Here is a 25,796-nt window from a genome sequence, read left to right on the forward strand (position 1 = left end):
GAGTTTTCTTTTCACTCTTGTTTCCTTTTTGTTTTGTTTTCACCTTTATTAATGGGAATCACATCATTCACCTACCTCATAAATACGTTACTTCCTTCTCATTCAGTGATCCAGTCATCACTATCATCAATAAAAATCAGAGAAGTGAATCTATTGTTTGAGTCCTCAATCTTAGGTGAAATTAAAAACCAAACATACACCTTCCATATTATATGCTGCAATGGTTTTTAGAAATCTAACTGCAGATTTGAGATATCAATGACTATGAATTTTCTCAGATACATTTTTAAAATTCAATTTGCACATTATGTCAAAATAATTCCAGCTCTATTTATTCTTATTTATGATTAAATCTAGAATAAATTTTCTATTTTGAAAATTTCTAATAGTTAAGAAAATTAAAGAAAAATTAGCCATCATTAATAGATGAAAATATCTTAATAGTATTCTTTGATGCACAAGTTTTTAATTTTGATGAAGTCCAACTTATTTTTTCTTTTGTAAGCTATGCTTTTGATGTCATTTAAGAAATCACTGATAGTCTACATTCCCACCACTAGTGAATGAAGGTTACTTTTTTTCCAAAAACTCTCTAACACTTATTTCTGCTTGTTTTGTTGATAATGGCCACTCTAATAGGTGTGAGGTGGTATCTCTCATTGTAGTTTTGATTTGCATTTCCCTAATTGCCAGTGAGGTTGAACATCTTTTCATATATCTATTGGCTATTTGTATGTCTTTGTGGGGGAGATGTATTTTCAGGTTCTCTACCCACTTTTTTATTGGGTTGTTTGTTTGGTGTTGAGTTTTACGAGTTCTTTATATATTTTGGATATTAAACGTTTGTTGGAGCTACTATTTGCAAATATCTCCCATGGTTGGCTGTCTTTTTTTTATTGTCAGTTGCTTTTGCTGTGCAGAAGCTTTTTAATTCAATATAGTCCCATTCATTTATTTTTGCCTTTACCTCCCTTGCCTTTGGGGTCAAGCCCATAAAATGTTCTCTAATTCCTCAAAATATTAAGAAAAGAGCTACCATATGACCCAGCAACCCCACTCCTGGGTATATACCTGAAAAACTCAAAATCATGTATTCGCAAAGATATATGCACCCCTATGTTCATTGCAGCATTATTCACGGTAGCCAAGACATGGAAACAACCAAAGTGTCCCATGATAGAGGACTGGATAAAGAAGATGTACTATTCAGCCATAAGAAAGGATGAAATAGCGCTATTTGCAACAACATGGATGGACCTTGACAACATTATGTGAAATGAAATAAGTCAGACAGAAAAAAGCTAAGAACCATATGATTTCACTCATGTGGGATATAAAACTGAAACTTATGAACACAAATAGCAGAGCGGTGGCTGCCAGAAGGAAGGAGGTGGGGGAAGATGGGGGTCGTAATATGCGGAGACAGAAGATTTGGCTTTGGGTAGTGAGCACATGGTGCAATATACAGATCTTATACATAGAAATCCACACATGAAACCTATATGTTCATGTTGACCAATGTCACCACAATCAACTTAATAAATAAAATTTTTAAAAAAGAAATAATTGCTAAATCCATGGTCATAAAGACTTTCCTCTATGTTTTCTTCTAAGAGTTTAATAGTTTTATCTTTTACGGTTAGTCTTTGATCCATTATTTGAAATAATTTTTATATATGGTATAAAGTAAGAGTCCAATTTCATTTCTTTGCATGTGGATATTCTGTTTTCTCAGCATCATCTGTTCTTTCCCCATGGCCTGGTCTTGGCAAATTTACCAAAAATCAATTGCTAGACTATGACAGCAATGCATGAGTGAAACATTGTGATAATCTCACATACACTGATTTTTCCTTTTGTTAGTTTAACATATAAAAATGCACCTTGCTGTAATAACTTGTGAGGGTAAATACAGAGAGGTGCTGTTTATAGGAAAGACATTAATTAAGGGTGCTGAAAGTGGTTATAAGAAGTCATGGATTCTAAGTAGTATAATTTTAAATTATACTATTTATGTGTAATTTAATACCTTAATGTATCATTTTAGTTTTTAATAGGTCAATCTGTCCAACGTTCCTGAGTCATGACCAGTTCTTTAAGTCAGCCAGTGCTCCAGAACCTGCCTTCCCACCCCAACCGTCCTGATTTTTCCCTGTTGAGAGCTGGAGCTTTTAGTTTGTGACCTTTCCAAACTATTTTTGCCAAGTGTATATTCCTTGTTGTGTGGTCAATGAAGTGTCTGAAACTTCTGTTATCTCTGTGATCAGCTAGTGACCTGAGAACTATTTTCTTAAATGTCTGGCTCCAAATGTGCCCATAAAGGTAATGGGCCTTTAAATCGTCCAACAGATGCTGCCTAAGGAAGTCGCTGCAGCTGAGAGAGCTGAGAGTGCCGTAGTTGGAGCAGGCATCAGAGCCAGTCTTGTAGGGCACTGCCAATCCATCCAACTATATCAGCGGACATTTCTATAGGACAAGGTCCCCATGTCTGCCCTGGCACCAGCCACTTGCTCCAGGGATGTGGGCTGCTTTCCCCACACCCGCAACAGGGCTGAGGAATGGAGGACACGTCCTCTCATACCTAAGAACAGCTGCCTCTACTTTTATCCAGCACTCCCCCAGTTGTTAAAAGAGTCAATCAGGTTCCAGAGTTCTGAGATAGTTTATTCCAATCTCTCTTTTCAACTTCATACTTCACTATTTTGCATGATGCCCCTTGTTAACAACCTTTTCAACTCCTAACCTGGGATCTTCTCTCTCCACTTTTAGTACCAGAACCATTGAGAGGGGTTGGAGAAAAGTCATACATCCTTGTAAATTGGTACCATATTTCACACTTATGGAATACAACCTTGTCTATGCTCTCAACATCACTTAAAATGATAAAAGTTCGTTTCTTGTCCTACATTACTTTCTTCTCCGTTCCCCACAAATGGCATCTCCAAATTTTCATTTCTCAAGCCCTAGAAATATCAAGGAAATCAGAACACTGAAATTACCTTCCTCAACTTCCCACTCCTCCATCAGCTATACCTGCAGCCATCATGCATTTTCCTTGGTTCAGAGGGAAATCTTTCCTCTCAAGCTGAAGGCTGGTCTCTCCACCTGTGCTCTCTCTCCATGCCTTCCTGTCTCTTCCATCACTTCATTAAATCAAATATTCCTTCAACTTTCTTCTCTAAACATACCTAACCTCATCTTTGAAGCAGAACCAAAAACATCTCTCCTGACCCCAGATGTCCCCACCTAGCTGAGCCCCTCAATGTTTCCTCATCCGCCCCCCTCCGTACCTCAACCAAGTACAATCCAGTAAGGTCACCAGAGCTCTCAGGTTTACAGGACCCTTTCAGTGTGATGTGGCCTTTCTGCAATAGTGCTCCACCATCCCTCCCCTAAGCTTCTGTGACAGCACTGTGCTGCGTCTCCTCATACCTCTAAGTGCCTTACTGGTTTCCTTTGCAGACTTTTCTTCCTTTGACTGCCAGTTAAAAGCTGGTGTTTGCTGAGGGTTGCATCCCTGGTCTCCTTCTCTTTTTAACAAGCTGCTCTCCCTGAAAAATCACGAATGCAGTCATCACAGAAGCACTCACCAATCCGTACCTGCAGGGCAGCCTCTCACTTCAGTTCTGTTCCCTCACAAATAGCTGCTCTCCTCCTGTCTCCTGAGACTGCCCCACGTCATCTCAAATGCAGCATGTCTGCCCTAAACCTGCTACTGCTTTCTCTAGTGTGCCACACCTGAGTTCATGGTTCCCTTTGGCTGCTTCAGCCAAAAACTTGGGGCGAAAGGTTCTTAATATCCCTGGAGCTTATATTCTGATGGGGATAGAAACAAATGAGTAAATAAACATATTATTTCATATAAGATTATGCTAAAGGAACAGAGTAACTGGGGGTGTGGTATCTTTTCAGATATGATATCAGGTACCTGAATAAGCAACAGCCTTCAAAGAGATTTCCCTGTTGTAGTCTCATTCTCCCCAAATCCACTGTCCACCGTGCTTCAAGAATATTCTTTCTAAAATGTCAATTTGGTCATATTACTCTCCTGCTTAGCATCTTTTTATAATTTCCCACTGCTTATAAGAGGCAAACTTCTTACTACAACCTGGGAACCTCCAGTTTCACCTCAATCACTCACAGATTTGAGTGCCTACTATGTGCCAGGTACTGTCCTAGGTGTGAAGTACCCAGTGAGAACAGGGCAGACAAAATTCCCAATACTCATGGAACTTCTTACTTGTCAGAGAGATGTAATAAATATATATGCAAAGAAGCAAACAAAAATTTTACATAGTACGTGATATGAAAACAATAAAATAACGAAGTGATTGGAAAGTAAAATGGTCATGGAAGGTCTCTTAGAAGAAGTGATCTTGGAGGTAGGGTCTGAATGATGAGAAAGACATAAGTCTCAGGTAAGAGAGATCCAGGCAGAGGGAACAACAGGTGCAAAGCCACTCCTCCCAAATGTAGCAGCCAGGGTGGAGTGGTCCAGAAACAGAGAGCAAGCCCATGTGGCTGGAGCCTAGGACAAGAGGAGGGTGGTCAGAGGTGGAGTCAGAGTAGGAAAGGAGGCCAATGCTGGGGCGTGGCACCATCCCTATTTCAACCCTAATTTCCAAAGTACTTTTGATGCTTCAGACATACCAGTCTCTTATTCCTCATGCCCTTGCCAGTAATTTGCTCTTCCCACTTAGGACACTCCTATTTTTCCTTCAAGACTTGGTTCCAGCCCTGGCCGGTGCTCCGTGGTTAGAGCATCAGCCCATGGACTGAAGGGTCACAGGCTCTATTTACAGTCAAGGACAGGTTTAATCTCTGGCATGTGCGGGAGGCAACCAATCTATGTGTCTCTCTCACATCGATGTCTCTCTCTCTCTTCCTCCCTCCCTCCTTTCTACTCTCTCTCTAAAAAAAATAAAGAAAAAATCAATGGAAAAAAATATCCTCAGGTGAGGCTTAACAAAGAAACAAAAACAAAAAACACTTGGCTTAAGTGCCTCTGGGAAACCTTCCCTAACTCCCTCTTCTCCACTATTCAGTCTCCCCCTCCAGCTCTTTCATTGCCAGGTATAATGCAGTCTACAGGGCAGACATCTATCAGGCTGTACCCCAACTATCTATGTAATGTACACATCTGTATCTACCACTAGACTGTGAGCCTCCTGAGGGCAGTCTTTTCACTTTCAGATTCTCACCACCTGATCCAGATACCAAAGAGGTATTTGATAAATGAAAAAATGTTCTCTACCAATAATAACTATCAGATTGTGTTTGACAGATATTAAATCTATTGATATATGATTCTTTGGATCCATTCTACAATAGCAGCTATTTATACACTTGAATCTTATTATTAATCACTGATTCAGCAAAAATTTATATAGCAATATGTGCCAGGAGCTGGGACACAGCTGTGAACAGAGAGACATCTCATCTTTGCCCCTGTGAATATATTTTCTACCAGGGAAGTCAAACAAATAATTATACAATGGCCTACTTAAAACAGGAATAAGTCCTTTAAAGGAGAAACACGGGTGCCATGTGTATATTTAACAGGAAGATAGAACCTGCCTACTCAGGGGTCAGGAAAAGCTTCTTTGAGAAGTGAAAATGGTACTGCGCTCTGAAGGATGAGTCAGAAAAAACAAGGAGGGTGAACACTCCCAACAAAATGCATTATATGTTCCAAGTTTCCAAGGCAGCATGAAGCATCATATGTTTACAGCTAGTGCAGCAGGGAGAAGATACAAGATGAAAGTAGCATATTAATTCATAACACAGTAGAAGACTATGTGGAATCCTGAGCTCAAGTAGTAGCATATATTCTGATATTCATTGAGTAGTAATTTAGGTTTATCTCTGCCAATAGTAAATGGAGAAATTAAGGAGAAACATGAATGGCAATATTATAAATGAATTGCCTTAAACCTCTTAACACATTATAGCATTCTGTGGCTCTTAATGTATTGTGTGTCATAAGTAATTAGTAAGAGCCATTAACATAAGTACTACAAAATTTATGGACTTGTATTATGAAACTATAACTGCCTTGAGGGCTGGCATTCTTATTCATCTTTACATTCAGTTCAGCAACCAGCACAGTGCCATCCTCCCTCTCAGTGCCCGGTGCTGAGTGAACCCTGGCTCCTGGGACTCTCAGCTTATGTTACTAATTGGTATACACCCTGATCTGAGGTTAGCTGGCAGAAGCCTCCCTGAGAGGCAGAGGACTGAAGAAACAAAACAGCTTAAGAATTTTTTTTAGAACAAAAGAAATTTAAAGCAACCAAAATGGAGGAGATATTATTTAGAGTAATTTTAGAATACAGGTAAGTGGGGGTAGTGGAAAGAGGACATGCTTAAATGTATTGAAAAAATTTAACCTAAAGAATTTGAAAAAAAACACACAAAAACAAAAAACTCAAGAACTGAAGAAAAGTGAATAAATAACAAGTTTCCTGGCATCAGAAGGTAGTAGGATGGAAAGGGCACAAAGAGAAAAACAAAAAGAAAGTTCAAAGTTTAGACTTCTTGACAGCATCTATAAGGAAAATACTGTTTCTGTGGCCACAGACACAGAACATACTGTGGACACAGGAGAAGACAGTGAGTTGGGAAGAAAAGGTGCTGGCTGGGACTGGGATGAACAATATATTAGATTCAGTCTGCCTCTTTTTCTCTCAAAAAATGAGAAGTGTCATGTCAGGGAGCCTGTAGAACCTGCCAGCATTACAGGCACAATGGCTCCCCGGGGCCCAGGGAGCAGAAAAGGTTCCATTATCTATAATAATAAAAACTTAATATGCTAATTAGACCAGACAGCCAGACGTCCTTCCAGACGACCTTCCTGACGAAGCCACAGCTGCAAGGGCCAAGGCAAGCTGCTGCGGTTGCAAGGGCTGAGCCCTTTGCACGAATTTCATGCATCAGGCCTCTAGTTTCAAGATAAAAGAAGCACAAGGCCTTCTGTGCCCATTTTTGTTTGTTTTTGTTTTTTTTAATATTCAGTATTTCAGTTCGTACAAGCAAAGTTTCCAAAACTCTTGAAAGACTACAAACATCTCAAAGAAGGACAGCCAAGAAGAAACTCCCAATTAACACTTGGAGTGCGGGAAACGAGTTAAGTCAGCTCGCGTGAATTGTGCGTACTCCGCGGGAGCCGTCTTTAACTCGGTTCATATAGATTTGCGGTGGAGTGCGGGAAACGTGTAAACTCGGGCCGATTGTAACTGCGTATTACCAAATATTTGTTTGTAATCCACCCTTTTGGTGGATGGAACAAAACCAAAAGACAGAGCCATCTTATATTTTGGCGGGAAATTCACCCGCACTCCAAGTGTTAATTGTTTTAGGAAGAAATCTTACCCTTCTACAACAGCCACACCAGTAAGAAAAGTGAACTATCTTGGAATCTGGCTCTTCAATTTCTCCCAAAACTGAGATGATCCTACTGCCACAGGAAAACTTGGCTTCCTAATACTTTAAGCTTCATGTCATGAATGACCCGATAATCAGGTTCTGATGAAAGCAATCTCTGTGGCTAATGACCTAATTTCCAAATCCAACCACTCATTATACTTCCAAACAGTTTTTTTCCCTACGAACACTATCCTGCCTCTATTTCCATATCATCCACTCCCCAAAGTGACTCATTGTCCAAATCCAGTCTTCTTCTCTTCTATCCATTATGTATAATCCCACCAGAGAACTCACCTACTTCTCTAGACTTCACCTACGTCAACCGTTCTCAAGTAGGAATGATTCTGCCCCCCACCCAGGGGACATTTGGCAGTATCTGGAGACATTTTTGGTTGTAGAAACTGCGGGAGGAGGCTATTGGTATCTAGTAAATAGAGGCAGGGATGCTGCTAAACATCCTTCAATGCACAGGACAGTCCTACAACAAGGAATGATCAGGCCTAAAATGTCAATATTGCCACTATTTACTAGTAGAAATTCTGATCTACACAGTACACTGACGACTTTACTTCATTATTACTCATCTGAAAAATATATTACCTATTTAAGACTTGATATGCCCAAGTCACTGGGTGGGGAGTTGGGGGGGCGGGGGGAAAATTTCAGGGGGACTACAGATATAGGGATCAACCTGAGAAGCAATATGCTGTGAAAGAACGAGCACCTATCTGGAGGAGATGAGACATGCATCAGTCTAAACCAGGACAATGTTCTAACCACCTCTGGGATATCTCTACATGCACATGTTCCCAAGCCAAACACTGTATCATGTTCCCTTTTACCCACCTTCATCACCAACTCATTCTTTGTCTTATATTCTCTACAAGCTCTATCATATCCTTCCAAACATCAAGCCAGAAATCCTGTTAAATTTGAACTTCTTCCTCTTGCCTAATACTGACTTCAAGGCCAAGTCCTTATGAATTCACCCTCATTATATTTCTTAGACCTCCCCCATGCCCACCAGCAATCTCCCTCACTGCCCCATGCTCAAGATGCCCTTTGCAGCCTAGTGCTTTGTAACAAAGAAGCATTTACAGTGTTTCTGTTATTATTTTCAAAGTAAGAAACACATGTTGAAGGCAAATAGGAGTAGTGGAAAGAGCATGTGTTTTGGGGTAAAAAGATAATTTGGAATCTTGTTTCTACTTACTAAGTGAGCTTGAACAAGTTACTTATTTCTCTAAGCCTCAATTTCTTTCTCTATAAAATTACCAAAATAACAGGTTTCTTTGCAAGGATAATGGAACCTGAATACTATCACAGGTATTCACTATATGGTAGCTATTAGGATATTATAACCGTGTTTAATCTATATATACTTCTTATGCTGTATGTACTTAAATATGAAATTTGAAGTACAATGAAAATATAAACCATAGTCATAGTCATGTGTTTCTGAAGTCTGTCAGGTTCCCTGAATCTTTTTGGGTATAAACTCATTTTTAAGGTCTTCAATCAAGGCTTATTTGAAAAACTAACTCACACCAAAGTAAAGAAATGGATAATTTTAATAACAGCAACAGTCTTTTTATTGTTATTCTTTTATATAAGTCAAGCCCAGGTGACATGCAGGAATATATTTCAATAAGGCAGAGAGTAGGCTTACTTTCATCCCTCTTAACAAAATAAAACTGTTCTTAATTCACAAACTTGAAACTCCCAAAACAGGTATTCACTGTGATATGAACCCAGCAACAGAAGGCTTATCACACTTACTTGTTCCATGTAATAAAAGTTGCTCTCTGTGTTGAAATGCCAAGTCCAACAATTTGATTCATCTCTATTCCTGCAGCTGAAAATAAAGATGGATAAATCACGTTTAAAAGTCAATGAAATTTTTCTTTATAAATTGTAGTATGGAAAAGAAATTATTGAGTATAATCTTTAAGAAAAACATATAGGTTTAGCATTGTTTTTCTTTTTTTATTGTTTCAATATTATTTTGTACTGGTTACAGGTGTACAGCATAGTAGTTAGGCAATCATATACTTTACAAAGTGTTCCTCTGATATTTCCAGTACCTACCTGGCATTTAAATTTTTTAAAAAAATTTTTTTAGAGAGAGAGGAAGGGAGAGAGAGAAACATCAATCTGCGAGAGAAACATTGATTGGCTGCCTCCTGTATGCACCCCGACTAGGGATTGAACCTGCAACCAAGGTATGTGCCCTGACCAGGAATTGAACCCTGAACCTTTCAGTGTACGGGACAACACTCCAACCAACTGAGACACCTGGCCAGGGCCCTACCTGGTATTCTAATAATACATTTGGCATTAATAAAGAGAGCATTACTAAGATGATTCCCTTAAGGGAAAATGGCCATATTCCAATAATAACAAAATGACCTTCATCTTTAAATGTTTGAAAAAAACAAACACTATTAAAAGTCAGATTATATTTTCTTCTTGATAATACTAAAATATTGGATCTCAATTTAAGCAATGATCAATCATAATAGAAGTTGGTAAATGGCAATAAAGGAAAATCCCCAGTGAAACTCAAATCTTATTTTCCACATGAACAGATGCTAGGATATAAACAAAAACATAGTGGGGTTTTTTGGTCCAAATTTCTTAAAATATAGCAAGTTTTTTGTGAAGTTCTTTTAAAAAAGCATTTATCCCATTGAGCAAATTAAAGACAACTTCAATTTGAGCAGAGAAAGACAAAACATCCCCTACGCCTCCCAAAAATTCTTAACCTGAACCATGAGGAAGTAATCAGACAACCCCAAAATGCAGGACAGTCTACTAAGCTGGTCTGTAATTTTGGAAACTTGTCAATGTCACAAAGAACATGCTCTAGATTAAATGAGACTAAATAGATTGACTGCTAAATGCAATGCCTCATCTTAGGTTAGATTCTGGATTGAAAACAAAAGTTGTTAATGACTGAGGTAATAGGGGAATACTGGAATCTAATAAGCATTAGAAAATAATACTGTTGTGGACTCTGAGAAGGAAGACACCCAATAAGAAGGGCTCCTGATGGCTAACTGGACTCAAATTTTAAAAAACAGAACCTAGCAGCCATTTCTACACAGGGCCCTCTCATGCAAACTGCACTTTAGGGAGAAGCTTGCACTAAGCTGCCTGCCTGCACTGTGTTCCTGCCAGCTGACCAGGCTCCTTATCAAGGAGTTCCTGGAATCCTACTTTAACCAATGAAACTAAGGCTTCCCCCATCCAATTGGAGCTGCACAGCTATATCCCCATCAACATCTTCACTGACCAATCGACGAATCAGAGCAGTTCCATTCTGACCAATCAGGACAATGCCTTTTGGACCAATCAAACTGTGAGGATTTGGGGTCCTTATTTGCAAGAAGACAGACCAATCAGGGACCAGGGACAGAGACATCTGTCTATATGTCAGCTCCCCTCTGGCTCTGGGAGCCCACTTTCTTCCCTTTCCACCAAGGACTAAGAGCTATGTTTCCATTGCTGAGCTGACATACTGAAGATGTCTTAGTAGAGCAGAGCAGAACAGTGCAGAAGAAAGCAGACTAGCTCTTAGCAGAGCTGTCTAGCCAGAAAGGAGCCTGGTACCAGGGCCACCTGGCCCACAGCTGCCTCACTCCTGTGCTGTTTTCACAGCCCTGCTGTATCACAATTGAGCTGTTTTGCACTAAATAAAGTTTCCTTCCTCACAGTACCCCAAAATGGGGATTCCTGTTGGTGTTAAATTGGTGTGAATGTCCATCAGTTGTCACCATATTAATGTTAAATTTCCTGGCTGTGGTGAAATAGGAGAATACTACTTTTCTTTGGAAATAATGCTGAAATATTTAGGAATATTGTTATTATATCACAACCAACCCTCGAATGAATCAGCCAAAAAGTTTGTAGAGGATGATACAGTATAAACACTGCAAAACATGTCTGAATCTCTATAGGTATTCAGTGTACTATTCGTGCAAAATTTTATAGGTTTTGAAATATTTCAAACCAAATAGGTGAAAAGTAATTCAGCCAGAAAAATAAAGTAAAAGACCTTTCAGGATTTACATTTACAAGACATGTTTCATATGTTCTTTAAAAGAGTGGCACTGAAAACATTCTTAAAGAGCTAAGATTTCAGACCATGGCAGCAGCCAGGAAAGCACTTTGAATGGAGAGGCCACACAGAAAAATCAAAAACATCCTAATATAGCCCTAACTGGTTTTGCTCAGTGGATAGAGCATCGGCCTGCGGACTGAAAGGTCCCAGGTTCGACTCCAGTCAAATACATGTACCTTGGTTGCGGGCACATCCCCAGTAGGGGGTGTGCAGGAGGCAGCTGGTCGATGTTTCTCTCCCATCGATGTTTCTAACTCTCTATCCCTCTCCCTTCCTGTCTGTAAAAATCAATAAAATATAATTTAAAAAAAACACATCCTAATATATAAAAAGCCAGGGGTAATCACAACCGAAACAACTGACAGATGACCGAACAGCAGGCTGCATGGGGCAACCAGGCCGGCAGGGGGATTAGTGAGGGATGACCCAACGACTGAACAGCAGGCTGCGTGGGACAGCCAGGCTGGCAGAGGGGGACAGTTGGGGACAACCAGGCTGGCAGGGGGGGCAGTAAGAGGCAACCAGGCTGGTAGGGGGGAGGGGCATTTGGGGGCGGCCAGGCCGCCAGGGTGGCAGTAAGGGGCAATCAGGCCAGTGGGCAGAGGCAGTTATGGGTGATCAGGCTGGCAAGGGGGTGGCAGTTAGGAGCTACCAGGCTGGCAGGCAGAGGCGGTTAGAGGTGATCAGGCTGGCGGGGGGGGGGGGGGAGGGAGTTAGGGGCGATCAGGCAGGCAGGCAGGCCGGTGAGCAGTTAAGAGCCAGCGGTCCCGGATTGTGAGAGGGATGTCCCAGATTGGAGAGGGTGCAGGCTGGGCTGAGGGGACCCCCCACTCTCATGTACAAATTTCATGCACCGGGCCTCTAGTATTTTATAATAAAGGTTACTCAGTGTAACTCCTGACAGCAGGAACTGTGTGTTATAATTTTGTTTATAACCCTCTGGCATTTTGTACACAATAGGAAAACAAATAGGCACCAGCTGCAACCTGGAATAAAGACAGAATGTGAGCCTTTAAACTATGGCTGAGAAAACTCAAACCAGAGGGCAGAGTTGCTGTTTCCATTCCTTGAGAAAGCAGTTCACTATGAACTGCAATGTCTCCTAAAAAATACTGGGAAACTGCTGTGAAAGAAAAACAGAAAAAATGGAGTTGAAATTGTCAAGAGAGCAATCTAAAATGGAGCCAGAAGGCTTCCAGGAAGCTAAGCTAGCTCACACTCACCACGTGAAATTGAACTTTTGAACTGGGCTAACCCAAATGGCTACATCCTGGCTCCACATCACTGAACTCGCTGTTAAAAAATAAACTTTTCACCTAGCAATAGACATACGCAATTAGTCATGTACAGCATAGTGTAAGTCTGCTTGCCAGCACCAGTCACAGTTCTTTCAAAGCAGCTCATGTAACTCTTTGGAAGCCACCTTGTTCTGTCTTCACAAACTCTTTCCCTTTCTTTCATGTTCGGAACATAGATGGTTTCTAACCAAATGTATGTTTCCAACCCCAGAAGTAACACTTTTGTTTGCCTTGACATTTTGGTCAAAACAGATTGACATTGTGACCACAATAAAATGCTATATGTGTATAACCTAGGAAGCCCACAAAATTCTACAGACTCTTGAGGAAAATTCTTATTACAAACAAAATATACTTTACTATTTTTATTTTCATAAATCCAATTACCTTTGACAGATTCCTTTATTACAGCAACAAACTGAAGCCAGAGAACATCAGGATCAATTTCAACCCAGCCAATTTGAGGACAAAGACTTACTACCTATGGAAAATACAAGATTTAGTATAAACAACATAAGATCAAGTCAGTAGTATCTGGGTCTTAAGATTACTTGTTAAAATCACTAATATTTTTATTGATTATCTAATTTATTTTTAAAGTGGAAAAAAATATTTACTAGTATACGAAATAAGAAAGGATGATACACCAAAATAACAGTTTTCTTCAGTTTATGAGTTTACAGAAGATGTTATCTTTATTTTCCAAGTTTATCTTTATTTTCTAAGATTTCTATAATAAAGCCATGTTATTGCAATAAAAAAAGAGGCAGACACTTAAAAAACAAAAATTAACAGATAACATACCAAGTTCTGGTTCAGACTATGTTGGAGCAAACATACTCCACTTTGTCCCTCTCATTGAACACAGATATAAAAGCTGGGCAGAATGTATGGAGAAGCTATATGGGGACTCAAGAAAGTATATTGGGGCAGGTGGAGAGGGTTAGAAGATAGGAATTCAAGTACCACTGGACTGGTGGTAAGTTTCCTATTTTTCTTCTAGTATTCCCTGACCTGGACTCAAGGCAGCCTGAAAACCAGAAGTGGGAACCAGGATGCAGTAAATACCCTAAGAGAAGCACTTTTCTTTTCGCTAACACTCAGAGGGAATGGGGGAAAGCCCCCATATTTCTTTTCTTTCCCCCACCCCTTGCCTCTACATTTTTGTACCCAGGCTAACCCGGTGGCTGCCTCAGTAACCACAAACACCTAAAGTACTGAGGGGATAAAGCTTTCTCTCCAATCAAAGGAGCTGTGGGTCCAAAAGGGTAATGTGAGCCCCCATGGCTTTTTTCTCTCTCTATGCTCCTGATGCCTACCCCCAGATATGGGAAATGCCTGGCAGAATAGTGTAATGGAAGCTCCAGCTTTCTAGGAAGATCTCAGAGAGAAAGGAGCTTGAGAAAGCTATTCCAGAAAGTTGTGTATAAATTCCTAGGCTCACCTCAAAGCTGCACATGTGAAAATGTAATCCTAAACAGCATAGCAAAGATGTTAAGATCAGAACTAGGGGGCAGACCACTTGACCACTTGGTGGCACATACACAGGGCATATCCAAACAGTACTTCCAAGTGTGAGAAAAGAACACTGAAACCAAAGTCCACAGAAGGCTGGTCAGAATTTTTAGTCTGAGCCCAACTGCATTAATTGCCTGCTACAAGAAAAATACAAACATTCATCATAGGATTTACACAAGATCCAGAGTATTAAACCATGATATTCAAAAGGTCCAGGATACAATCCAAAATTACAAGGTATATAAAAGAAGAGAAAAATCTCAACTCAGACAGGAAAAGATAATCAATAGATACCAATGCCAAGATGACACAGAAGATATCTGAAAAGGGTTTTAAAGCAGCTCCAAGAAGAACAAATTCTTTTGAAACAAGTGGAAAGACAGAAAGTCTCAGCAAAAAAATAGAAGACATAAAAAAAATTTTAGGAAGGGGAAGGAAGATGGCGACTGGCAGGAAGGTAGGGAGGCAGAGAGTGTGAGAGCGCGAGGGAGCAATAGAGGAGTGTGTGGACCTGTGTGGTGTGTGTGTGTATGAGCTAGGGACAGTTAGATTTTGCAGGTCTTCCAAGGGGCTGCCAAACCGGGCAGTCTTAGATGGCGGAGCCCCGCTCCCAGCGCGGACACTCTGGGGCGGCCAGCACAGGCACAGAGACCACGCCATCTTGAGAAACAGAGCTGCTTGAGACTTGGATCCTGGCCTCAGCACCATCCAGTCTGGTCTCAGACACAAACCAGGACCCTGCAGCCACTGGGGACAGAGACCTGAGACCACAGCTGCAGACCCACAGACACCAAAAATCCAGACATCCCAGCCGCAGATTTCTGTGAGTCACAGAGCCTATCCCCCTCCCTACAGGCTCACTGGCAGCGCCATAGTAACTGGTAGACCTGCCCCTTGCACAGGCCATAGCCCTGCTACAGGAATTTGAGCCTGGGAGCGTGCGGACACTGGGAATCTGTTCCCCGCAATGCAATCGGGCGACCAAACCCGAAGCCCACACAGGACAGAAGTGCCACCTGACTTCGATTCTGGGCAAGCAGCACACAGAAGTCTGTTTTCCGCAGTGCAGGAGTGGACCTCCTGCCGACACACTGCTACTGTGCAACCCAGTCCCCCAAGCTGACCTGGATCCCGATTCTCTGGGCGGGAGGCAGCACTGAGCACCAGTGACTTGACTCTGTTTCTTATCACGTAGGCCTGGGATCCCTGACTCACAGTGCATTCACACTAAGAGCCAGTGACTCCAATTCTTGGTGCATGCACACACAGGGACCCTGATTCTCAGCGCAAGGCCGCACAAAGCAACAGAGACTCTGATACTCGATTCTTGGTGCAGGCACAGGGGAACTCTGACTCCTGGCTTGTGCTAGGGGACTCTGATTTTCTGCACATGCCAGCGAAGTCTCTGTTTCAGCGTGGTGCAGGCAGGGTCCCTGATTCTAGGTGCATGCACGAGGCCACACTGAGTGCTCATAACACTGACCCTGGGCAAGCCCAGTTCGCACCAACCCACGGGTGCCACACGTCTAGGTGTCAGAGCTCTTCAGTGACACTCGGGTGGTGCAAAGCTCCCACTGCACACGGCCCAGGCCCATGCAACTCAACGTTTGAACCCTCTGGTGATAGTCTGAATGGGGAGACAACACAATCCCCAGAAGAAAGAAAATGAGGAGTCACCAAGAAAGGAAATTAGTAAAATTGAAGCATGCAACATGACTGAAAATGAATTCAGAGTAATAGTCATACAATTCTTACACCAATGGATGAGAAAATCAACAACCTATGCAAGAATCAGGAAGAAATCAAAAGTGATATAGCTACAATAAAAAACACCATGGAAGATTTCAACAGTTACTAGAAGAAGCAGAGGACCGAATTAGTGAGTTAGAAGATAAGGTAGAGAAATAAGCTCAATCTGAACAGCAACTGGAGAAAAAAATTAAAAAGCAGGAGGAGAGCCTAAGGGAGCTTTGGGACAACACAAAACGAAGTAACATACATATAATAGGGCTGCCAAAGGACAAGAAGAGCAGCAAGGATTAGAAAATCTATTTGAAGAAATAATGACAGAAAACTTCCCGGATATGGGGAATAAAAAAGTTACACAAGTACAGAGAGTCCCAAGCAAGATGAATCCCAAAAGACTCACACCAAGACACATCATAATTACAATGGCAAATCTTAAAGACAAAGAGAGAATGTTAATGGCTGCGAGAGAGACAGAGAGTTATCTACAAAGGATCCCGCATCAGATTATCAAGTGATTTTTCAACAGAAACACATCAAGCTAGAAGGGAATGGAAGGAGGTATACAAAGTGTTGCAAAGCAAAGGACTGAATCCAAGAATACTCTATCCAGCAAGACTATCAATCAAAATTGAAGGGGAAATCAGGAGCTTCGCAGACAAAAAAAGATAAGGGAGTTTATCACTACCAAGCCAGCAATGCAAGAAATGCTACAAAAAGACGAAATAAAAAGGTAAGAAGGAACAAAGGCACAAAAATAAAAATGACTATAAACAAGTACCTTTCACTAATAACTTTAAACGTAAACAGACTAAATGCTCCAATCAAAAGACATCAAGTGGCTGAATAAATAAGAAAACATGACCCATATATATGCTGTCTACAAGAGACCCACCTCAGAACAAGGGACTCAGATTGAAAGTGAAGGGTTGGAAAAATATCTTTCAGGCAAATGAAAATGAAAAAAAAGTTGGGGTAGCAATACTTGTATCTGACAAAACAGACCTCAAAGTGAAGGCCATACCAAGAGATAAGGAAGGCCACTTCATAATACTAAAGGGATTGATAAAACAAGAGGATATAACCCTGATAAACATATATGAACCCAATGCAGGAGCACCCAAATACATAAAAAAAAAAACTCCTGGAGCCCTAGGCGGTTTGGCTCAGTGGATAGAGCATTGGCCTGCGAACTGAAAGGTCCCAGGTTTTATTCGAGCAAAGGGCACAAGCCCGGGTTGTGGGCTTGATCCCCAGTGGGGGACTTACAGGAGGCAGCCAATTCATGATTCTCTCTCATCATGGAAATTTCTATCTCACTCTTCCTTCCTCTCTGAAATCAATAAAAATATATTAAAAAAATAAATTCCTGGAAGATATGAAGGGAGAGATCGACAACAATACAATCATAGTAGGGGACTTTAATACACCACTGACATCACTGGATAAATACTCTACACAAACAATCAGCAAAGAAACAGCAATCCTAAATGACTCACTAGATCAGATGGACTTAATTGACATCTTCAGAACATTTCACCCGAAAGCCACCGAATATATATTCTTCTCAAGTACACGTGGGACATTTTCAAATATAGACCACATGTTGGGTCACAAGCAAAGTCTCCCCAAATTCAAGAAGATTGAAATCATACCAAGCATCTCTCAGACCACAATGGCATAATATTAGAAATAAACTACAATAAGAACAATCCAAAAAACTCAAACACTTGGAAGCTGAATAGCATGCTATTAAATAATGATTGGGTTACCAATGAGATCAAAGAAGAAATTAAAAACATTCTGGAAACTAATGACAATAAAAACACAACAATCCAAAATCTATGGGACACAATGAAAGCAATCCTGAGAGGGAAGTTTAAAGCTCTACAGGCTTACCTCAAAAAAAAAAAAAAAAAAAAAAAAAAAAAAAAAAAAAAAAAGAAAAAATGGTAGTAAAACATCTAACTCTACAACTCAAAGAATTAGAAAGAGAACAACAAGAAAAGCCCAGAGTGAGCAGAAGGAAGCTGATAATAAAGATCAGAGCAGAAATAAATGACATAGAGACCAAAAAAACAATACAAAAGATCAATGAAAGCAAGAGTTGGTTCTTTGAAAGGATGAAAAAGATTGATGAACCTCTAGCCAGGCTCACCAAGAAGCAAAGAGAGATGACATAAATAAACAAAATCAGAAATGAAAGAAGTGAAATAACAACAAACCCCAAAGAAATACAAAGGACTGTTAAAATATACTATGAACAACTCTACTCCAACAAACTAGACAACCTGGAGGAAATGGAAATATTCCTAGAAAAATACAACCTTCCAAAACTCAATCCGGAAGATTCTAAAAATCTCAATAGGCCGATAACTATGGAAGAAATTGAAGCAGTCATCAAAAAGCTCCCAGCAAACAAAAGCCTGGGGCGAGATGGCTTCACAGGGGAGTTATACCAAACATTCAAGGAAGAACTAAAACCTATCCTCCTCTGACTATCCCAAAAAATTCAAGAGGAAGGAACACTTCCAAGCTCATTCTATGAAGTCAGCATTACCCTAATACCAAAACCAGATAAAGACAACACAATGAAAGAAAATTATAGGCCAATATCCCTCATGAACATAGATGCCAAAATCCTCAACAAAATCCTAGCAAATCAGATCCAGCAGTACATCAGAAGGATCATACACCATGACCAAGTAGGATTTATCCCGGGGATGCAAGGATGGTACAACATCCGTAAATCAATAAACGTGATACATCACATGAACAAATTGAAAGAAAAAAACCACATGGTCATATCAATTGATGCAGAAAAAGCATTCAACAAAATCCAACACCCATTTTTGATAAAAACTCTCAGCAGGGTGGGAGTAGAAGGATCATACCTCAACATAATAAAAGCCATATATGACAGGCCCACAGCCAACATCATACTCAATGGACAAAAACTAACACCATTTCCCCTAAGAACAAGAACAAGACAGGGATGCCCACTCTCACCACTCCTGTTCAACATAGTACTGGAAGTATTAGCCATTGCAATTAGGCAAGAAGAAGAAATAAAAGGCATCCAAATTGGAAAAGAGGAAGTAAAACTGTCCTTATTTACAGACAACATGGTATTATACATACAAAACCCTAAAGACTCCATCAAAAAACTACTAGACTTAATACATGAATTTGGCAATGTAGCAGGATACAAAATTAACCCCAAGAAATCTAAGGCATTTCTATACACCAATAGTGAACTTTCAGAAAGAGAGATTATAAAAACAATCCCATTTACCATCGCACCAAAAAAATTAAGCTACCTGGGAATAAACTTAAGTAAATAGGTAAAAGACCTCTACTCAGAAAACTACAGGACGTTGAAAAAAGAGATAGAGGAAAACATAAACAGACGGAAGAACATACCGTGTTCATGGATTGGTAGAATCAACATCATTAAAATGTCCATACTACCCAAAGCAATCTATAAATTCAATGCACTTCCCATTAAAATACCAACGGCATACTTCACAGATCTAGAACAAACTCTCCAAAAATTCATCTGGAATAAAAAAAGACCCCGAATAGCTGCAGCAATCCTGAGAAAGAACAAAGTAGGTGGGATCTCAATACCAGATATCAAGATGTATTACAAAGCCACTGTTCTCAAAACTGCCTGGTACTGGCACAAGAACAGGCATATAGATCAATGGAATAGAATAGAGAGCCTAGAAATCGGCCCGAACCAATATGCTCAAATAATATATTTTTTAAATATATTTTATTGATTTTTTTACAGAGAGGAAGGGAGAGAGATAGAGAGTTAGAAACATCGATGAGAGAGAAACATCGATCAGCTGCCTCCCGCACATCCCCCACTGGGGATGTGCCCGCAACCCAGGCACATGCCCTTGACCTGAATCGAACCTGGGACTCTCCAGTCTGCAGGCCGACGCTCTATCCACTGAGCCAAACCGGTTTCGGCTCAATTAATATTTGACAAAGGAGGCAAGAACATACAATGGATCCAAGATAGTCTATTCAATAAATGGTGTTGGGAAAATTGGACAGATATATGCAAGAAAATGAAACTGGACCACCAAATTACACCATACACAAAAATAAACTCAAAATGGATAAAGGACTTAAATATACGACAGGAAACTATAAAAATTCTAGAAGAATCCAAAGGCAACAAAATCTCAGACATATGCCGAAGCAATTTCTTCACTGATACAGCTCCTAGGGCAGTTGAAACTAAAGAGAAAATGAACAAATGGGACTACATCAAAATAAAAAGCTTCTGCACAGCAAAAGCTACATCAACAAAACAACAAAAAAACCCACTGCGTGGTTTTGCCAACGTCATATCTGATAAGGGCCTAATCTCCAAAATTTATAGGGAACTCATACAACTTAACAAAAGGAAGATAAACAATCCAATCAAAAAATGGGCAAAGGATCTAAATAGACACCTTTCAAAAGAGGACATTCAGAAAGCCAAGAGACATATGAAAACATGCTCAAAGTCACTAATCATCCGAGAGATGCAAATCAAAACAACAATGAGGTACCATCTCACACCTGTCAGACTGGCTATCATCAACAAATCAACAAATGACAAGTGCTGGAGAGGATGTGGAGAAAAAGGAACACTTGTGCACTGCTGGTGGGAATGCAGACTGGTGCAGCCACTATGGAAGACAGTATGGAGTTTCCTCAAAAGACTAAAAATGGAACTCCCATATGACCCTGTGATCCCACTTCTAGGAATATATCCCAAAAAATCAGAAACACCAATCAAAAAGGATATGTGCACCCATATGTTCATAGCAGCACAATTCACCATAGCTAAGATCTGGAAACAGCCTAAGTGCCCATCAGTAGATGAATGGATTAGAAAACTGTGGTACATCTACATGATGGAATACTATGCTGCTATAAAAAAGAAGGAACTCTTACCATTTGCAACAGCATGGATGGAACTGGAGAGCATTATGCTAAGTGAAATAAGCCAGTCAATGAAGGAAAAATACCACATGATCTCACTCATTCATGGATAATAAAGACCATTACAAACTTTTGAACAATAATAGATAAAGAGGCAGAGCGGCCTCAAACTGATTGTCAGACTGCAGCGGGAAGGCCAGGGAGGGTTGGGGGGCAGGAGGGAGGGGGGTAAGAGATCAACCGAAGTACTTGTATGCATGCATATAAGCATAACTAATGGACATAAGACACTGGGGGGGTACGGAAGGCCTGGGGATTGTCAAGGGCGGGGGAAAAAAAAGGACACATATGTAATACCCTTTGTAATACTTTTAGCAATAAAAAAAAATTATAAGGTGGAAAAAAGGACATGTGTACTACATCATCCAATGGCAGTTGCATATGCTTTATCTTATTAACTTATCATCATTCTACAATATGTAAGTTTAATCAACAAGCATAAATTAAAACTATGTTTACTGACTCAAAAAAAAAACAAAACACAACAATCCAAAATTTATGGGACACAATGAAAGCAGTCCTGAGAGGGAAGTTTAAAGCTCTACAGGCCTACCTCGAGATTCTTAAAAAAAAAAAAAAAAAAAAAAAAAAAAAAAAAAAAACAAGAAAAAATGGTAGTAAAACATCTAACTCTACAACTCAAAGAATTAGAAAGAGAACAACAAGAAAAGCCCAGAGTGAGCAGAAGGAAGCTGATAATAAAGATCAGAGCAGAAATAAATGACATAGAGACCAAAAAAACAATACAAAAGATCAATGAAAGCAAGAGTTGGTTCTTTGAAAGGATGAAAAAGATTGATGAACCTCTAGCCAGGCTCACCAAGAAGCAAAGAGAGATGACATAAATAAACAAAATCAGAAATGAAAGAAGTGAAATAACAACAAACCCCAAAGAAATACAAAGGACTGTTAAAATATACTATGAACAACTCTACTCCAACAAACTAGACAACCTGGAGGAAATGGAAATATTCCTAGAAAAAATACAACCTTCCAAAACTCAATCCGGAAGATTCTAAAAATCTCAATAGGCCGATAACTATGGAAGAAATTGAAGCAGTCATCAAAAAGCTCCCAGCAAACAAAAGCCTGGGGCGAGATGGCTTCACAGGGGAATTATACCAAACATTCAAGGAAGAACTAAAACCTATCCTCCTCCAACTATCCCAAAAAATTCAAGAGGAAGGAACACTTCCAAGCTCATTCTATGAAGCCAGCATTACCCTAATACCAAAACCAGATAAAGACAACACAATGAAAGAAAATTATAGGCCAATATCCCTCATGAACATAGATGCCAAAATCCTCAACAAAATCCTAGCAAATCAGATCCAGCAGTACATCAGAAAGATCATACACCATGACCAAGAAGGATTTATCCCGGGGATGCAAGGATGGTACAAAATCCACAAATCAATAAACGTGATACGAAACCAAGATGGCGGCATAGGTAAACACCGGAAATTGCTGCCTCCCACAACAACTTCAAAAATACAACGAAAAGACAAAACGGACATCATCCAGAACTACAGGAAGGCTGGCTGAGTGGAAATTCTACAACTAGAAGGAAAGAGAAAAGCACACTGAGACTCAGAGGAGGGACGAAAGTAAAGTGCAGAAGTCCAGAGGCTCGAGCGCGCGCACGGAAAAGGGCTGGCACCTGAGGAAGTGGCTGTCTTTTTGAATCAGGAGGGAGTCACAAGCTCCCGACTACTCTGAACTCCGGTTCCGGGAAGTCTCTGGGGACCCAGGACTCATACGGGGTGAAACTGGACTGTTTGGCAGCAGGCAGAACTCGGAACTTGAGGGCGGCTTTCCCTCAGAGGTGCTTGCAGCAATTACCAGGACACTGAGACGCGCGGCCCCTTAGGGCAGGACTGAGGATCAGCCATAGCTGTTCTCCGCCCTGTTGATTCCTTGAGACCCCACCCCACCCAGGCTGCCGCAGAGGCTTTGCATATGAATGCCCTGGCCCTTTGCAACCTGAAAATTACCTAACAAATTGCAGCTGGGCCAGACAGACCCAGAACTTCCAAGAGAAGGCCCAAGGCCCCACAGCAGCTTGCACTGCTTCACAGCTGGGCCTCATCTGGGCACCTCCAAACTCCAAAAAAGGAAGGGGAATCTGCAGATCTCTTCATAGCTCCTGCTGGGTAACCTCTGGTAGAGGCTAAATTAGCACCTCCTTAGATCCAAGAGCCAGTGTACCCAGTGGTCAGAGTGGGATCATCCAGATTACAACTCCTCAGATCCATAAGGGACACACTCAGGGGGCAGACTCAGTGAGCACCAAAGCCCCACTGAAGCAGGTCTTGCCCCAGAAGGGTGTCTTCAGCACAGAAGTTATCCCACTGCAGACACAGCTGATTCTCACTGCCAATTGGCCTGGAGGTCAATTCCTCCCAGTGATACCTACAACAATCAAGGCATAACTACAACAAGACTGTGCACAAAGCCTACAAGGGGGTGCACCAAGAGTGTCCACCTCAGGTAACTGGGGAGGCTGAGCCACTGGGCCCTAGAGGACACCTAGCACACAAAACCACTCTACCAACACAGAGAAGCATAAAAAATGCGGAGACAAAGAAACAGGTCACAAATGACAGAAATGGAGGAAAGCAAACGACTGGATATAGAGTTCAAAACCACGTTTATAAGGTTTTTCAAGAATTTTCTGGAAACCGCTGATAAATTTAGTGAGACCCTGGAGGATATGAAAAAAGACCAACTAGAAATTAAGCATACACTGACTGAAATTAAGAATAATATACAGAGATCCAACAGCAGACAAGAGGATCCCAAGAATCAAGTCAAAGATTTGAAATACGAAGAAACGAAAAATACCCAACCGGAAAAGAAAAAAGAATCCAAAAATATGAAGATAGTGTAAGGAGCCTCTGGGACAACTTCAAGTGTACCAACATCCGAATTATAGGGGTGCCAGAAGAAGAGAGAGGGCAAGATATTGAAAACCTATTTGAAGAAATAATGACAGAAAACTTCCCCTACCTGGTGAAAGAAATAGACTTACAAGTCCAGGAAGCACAGAGAACCCCAAAAAAGGAATCCAAAGAGGACCACACCAAGACACATCATAATTAAAATGCCAAGAGCAAAAGACAAAGAGAGAATCTTAAAAGCAGCAAGAGAAAAACAGTCAGTTACCTACAAGGGAGTACCCATACGACTGTCAGCTGATTTCTCAACAAAAACCATGCAAGCCAGAAGAGAGTGGCAAGAAATAGTCAAAGTGATGAATAGCAAGAACCTACAACCAAGATTATTTTATCCAGCAAAGCTATCATTCAGAATTGAAGGTCAGATAAAGAGCTTCACAGATAAGAAAAAGCTAAAGGAGTTCATCACCACCAAACCAGCATTATATGAAATGCTGAAAGGTATTCTTTAAGAAGAGGAAGAAGAAAAAAGAACTCTTACCATTTGCCACAGCATGGATGGAACTGGAGAGCATTATGCTAAGTGAAATAAGCCAGTCAGAGAAGGATAAATACCACATGATCTCACTCATTTGTGGAATATAATGAACAACATAAACTGATGAACAAGGACTGATCCAGAGACGGAGAGGCATTGATTGGACTGTCGGGCCTTGGAGGGAAGGTAGGAGAGGGTGGGGGTAAGGGGGAAAGGTCAACCAAAGGACTTATATGCAAGCATATAGCCCTAACCAATGGACACGGACAACGGGGGGGGGGGGGCATGATGGGCGGGGGGGTAACGTGGGGATAAGGACACATATGTAATATCTTAATCAATAAAAAATATATTAAAAAAATAAAATAAAATAAACGTGATACATCACATAAACAAATTGAGAGATAAAAATCACATGGTCATATCAATTGACGCAGAAAACGCATTTGACAAAATCCAACACCCTTTCTTGATAAAAACTCTCAGCAAGGTGGGAATAGAAGGATCATACCTCAACATAATAAAAGCCATATATGACAAACCCACAGCCAACATCATACTCAATGGACAAAAACTAAAACCATTTCCCCTAAGAACAAGAACAAGACAGGGATGCCCACTCTCACCACTCGTGTTCAACATAGTACTGGAAGTACTAGCCATTACGATCAGAGAAGAAGAAGAAATAAAAGGCATCCAAATTGGAAAAGAAGAAGTAAAACTGTCCTTATTCGCAGATGACATGATACTGTACATAGAAAACCCTAAAGACTCCATCAAAAAATTATTAGATTTAATAAATGAATTCGGCAATGTAGCAGGATATAAAATTAACGCCAAGAAATCTATGGCATTTCTATACACCAATAGTGAACTCACAGAAAGAGAGACTAAAAAAGCAATCCCATTTACCATCGCACCAAAAAAATTAAGATACCTAGGAATAAACTTAACTAAAGAGGTAAAAGACCTCTATTCAGAAAACTACAGGACATTGAAAAAAGAGACAGAGGAAGACATAAACAGATGGAAGAACATACCGTGTTCATAGATTGGTAGAATCAACATCATTAAAGTGTCCATATTACCCAAAGCAATCTATAAATTAAACGCACTCCCCATTGAAATATCAACGGCATATTTCATAGACCTAGAAAGAACTTTCCAAAAATTCATCTGGAATAAAAAAAAGAGCCCGAATAGCTGCAGCAATCCTGAGAAAGAAGAACAAAGTAGGTGGGATC

At 40.5% G+C, this 25,796-nt stretch overlaps 1 protein-coding gene across 4 annotated transcripts in view; it reads right to left on the reverse strand.

The window, feature by feature from the left end:
- The window catches only part of GK5 (glycerol kinase 5 (putative)), a 132,054-nt gene extending 118,714 nt beyond the window's left edge, over window positions 1–13,340 (reverse strand). For all 4 annotated transcript variants that reach the window (XR_002828495.1, XM_023751449.1, XM_023751450.1 and 1 more), the window contains exons 1-2: window positions 13,234–13,340; window positions 9,205–9,280 (exon numbers count right to left, since the gene is read on the reverse strand). Coding sequence is in view for 3 of the 4 variants with exons in the window: in XM_023751449.1 (XP_023607217.1) it covers window positions 9,205–9,266 (62 nt within the window). In the remaining variant the exon portion in view is untranslated. The remainder of the gene's footprint in view (window positions 1–9,204; window positions 9,281–13,233) is intronic.
- Window positions 13,341–25,796: the final 12,456 nt, after the last annotated feature.

The sequence above is a fragment of the Myotis lucifugus genome, unplaced genomic scaffold, assembly GCF_000147115.1.
Source record: "Myotis lucifugus unplaced genomic scaffold, Myoluc2.0 scaffold_21, whole genome shotgun sequence".
Lineage (NCBI taxonomy): Eukaryota > Metazoa > Chordata > Mammalia > Chiroptera > Vespertilionidae > Myotis > Myotis lucifugus.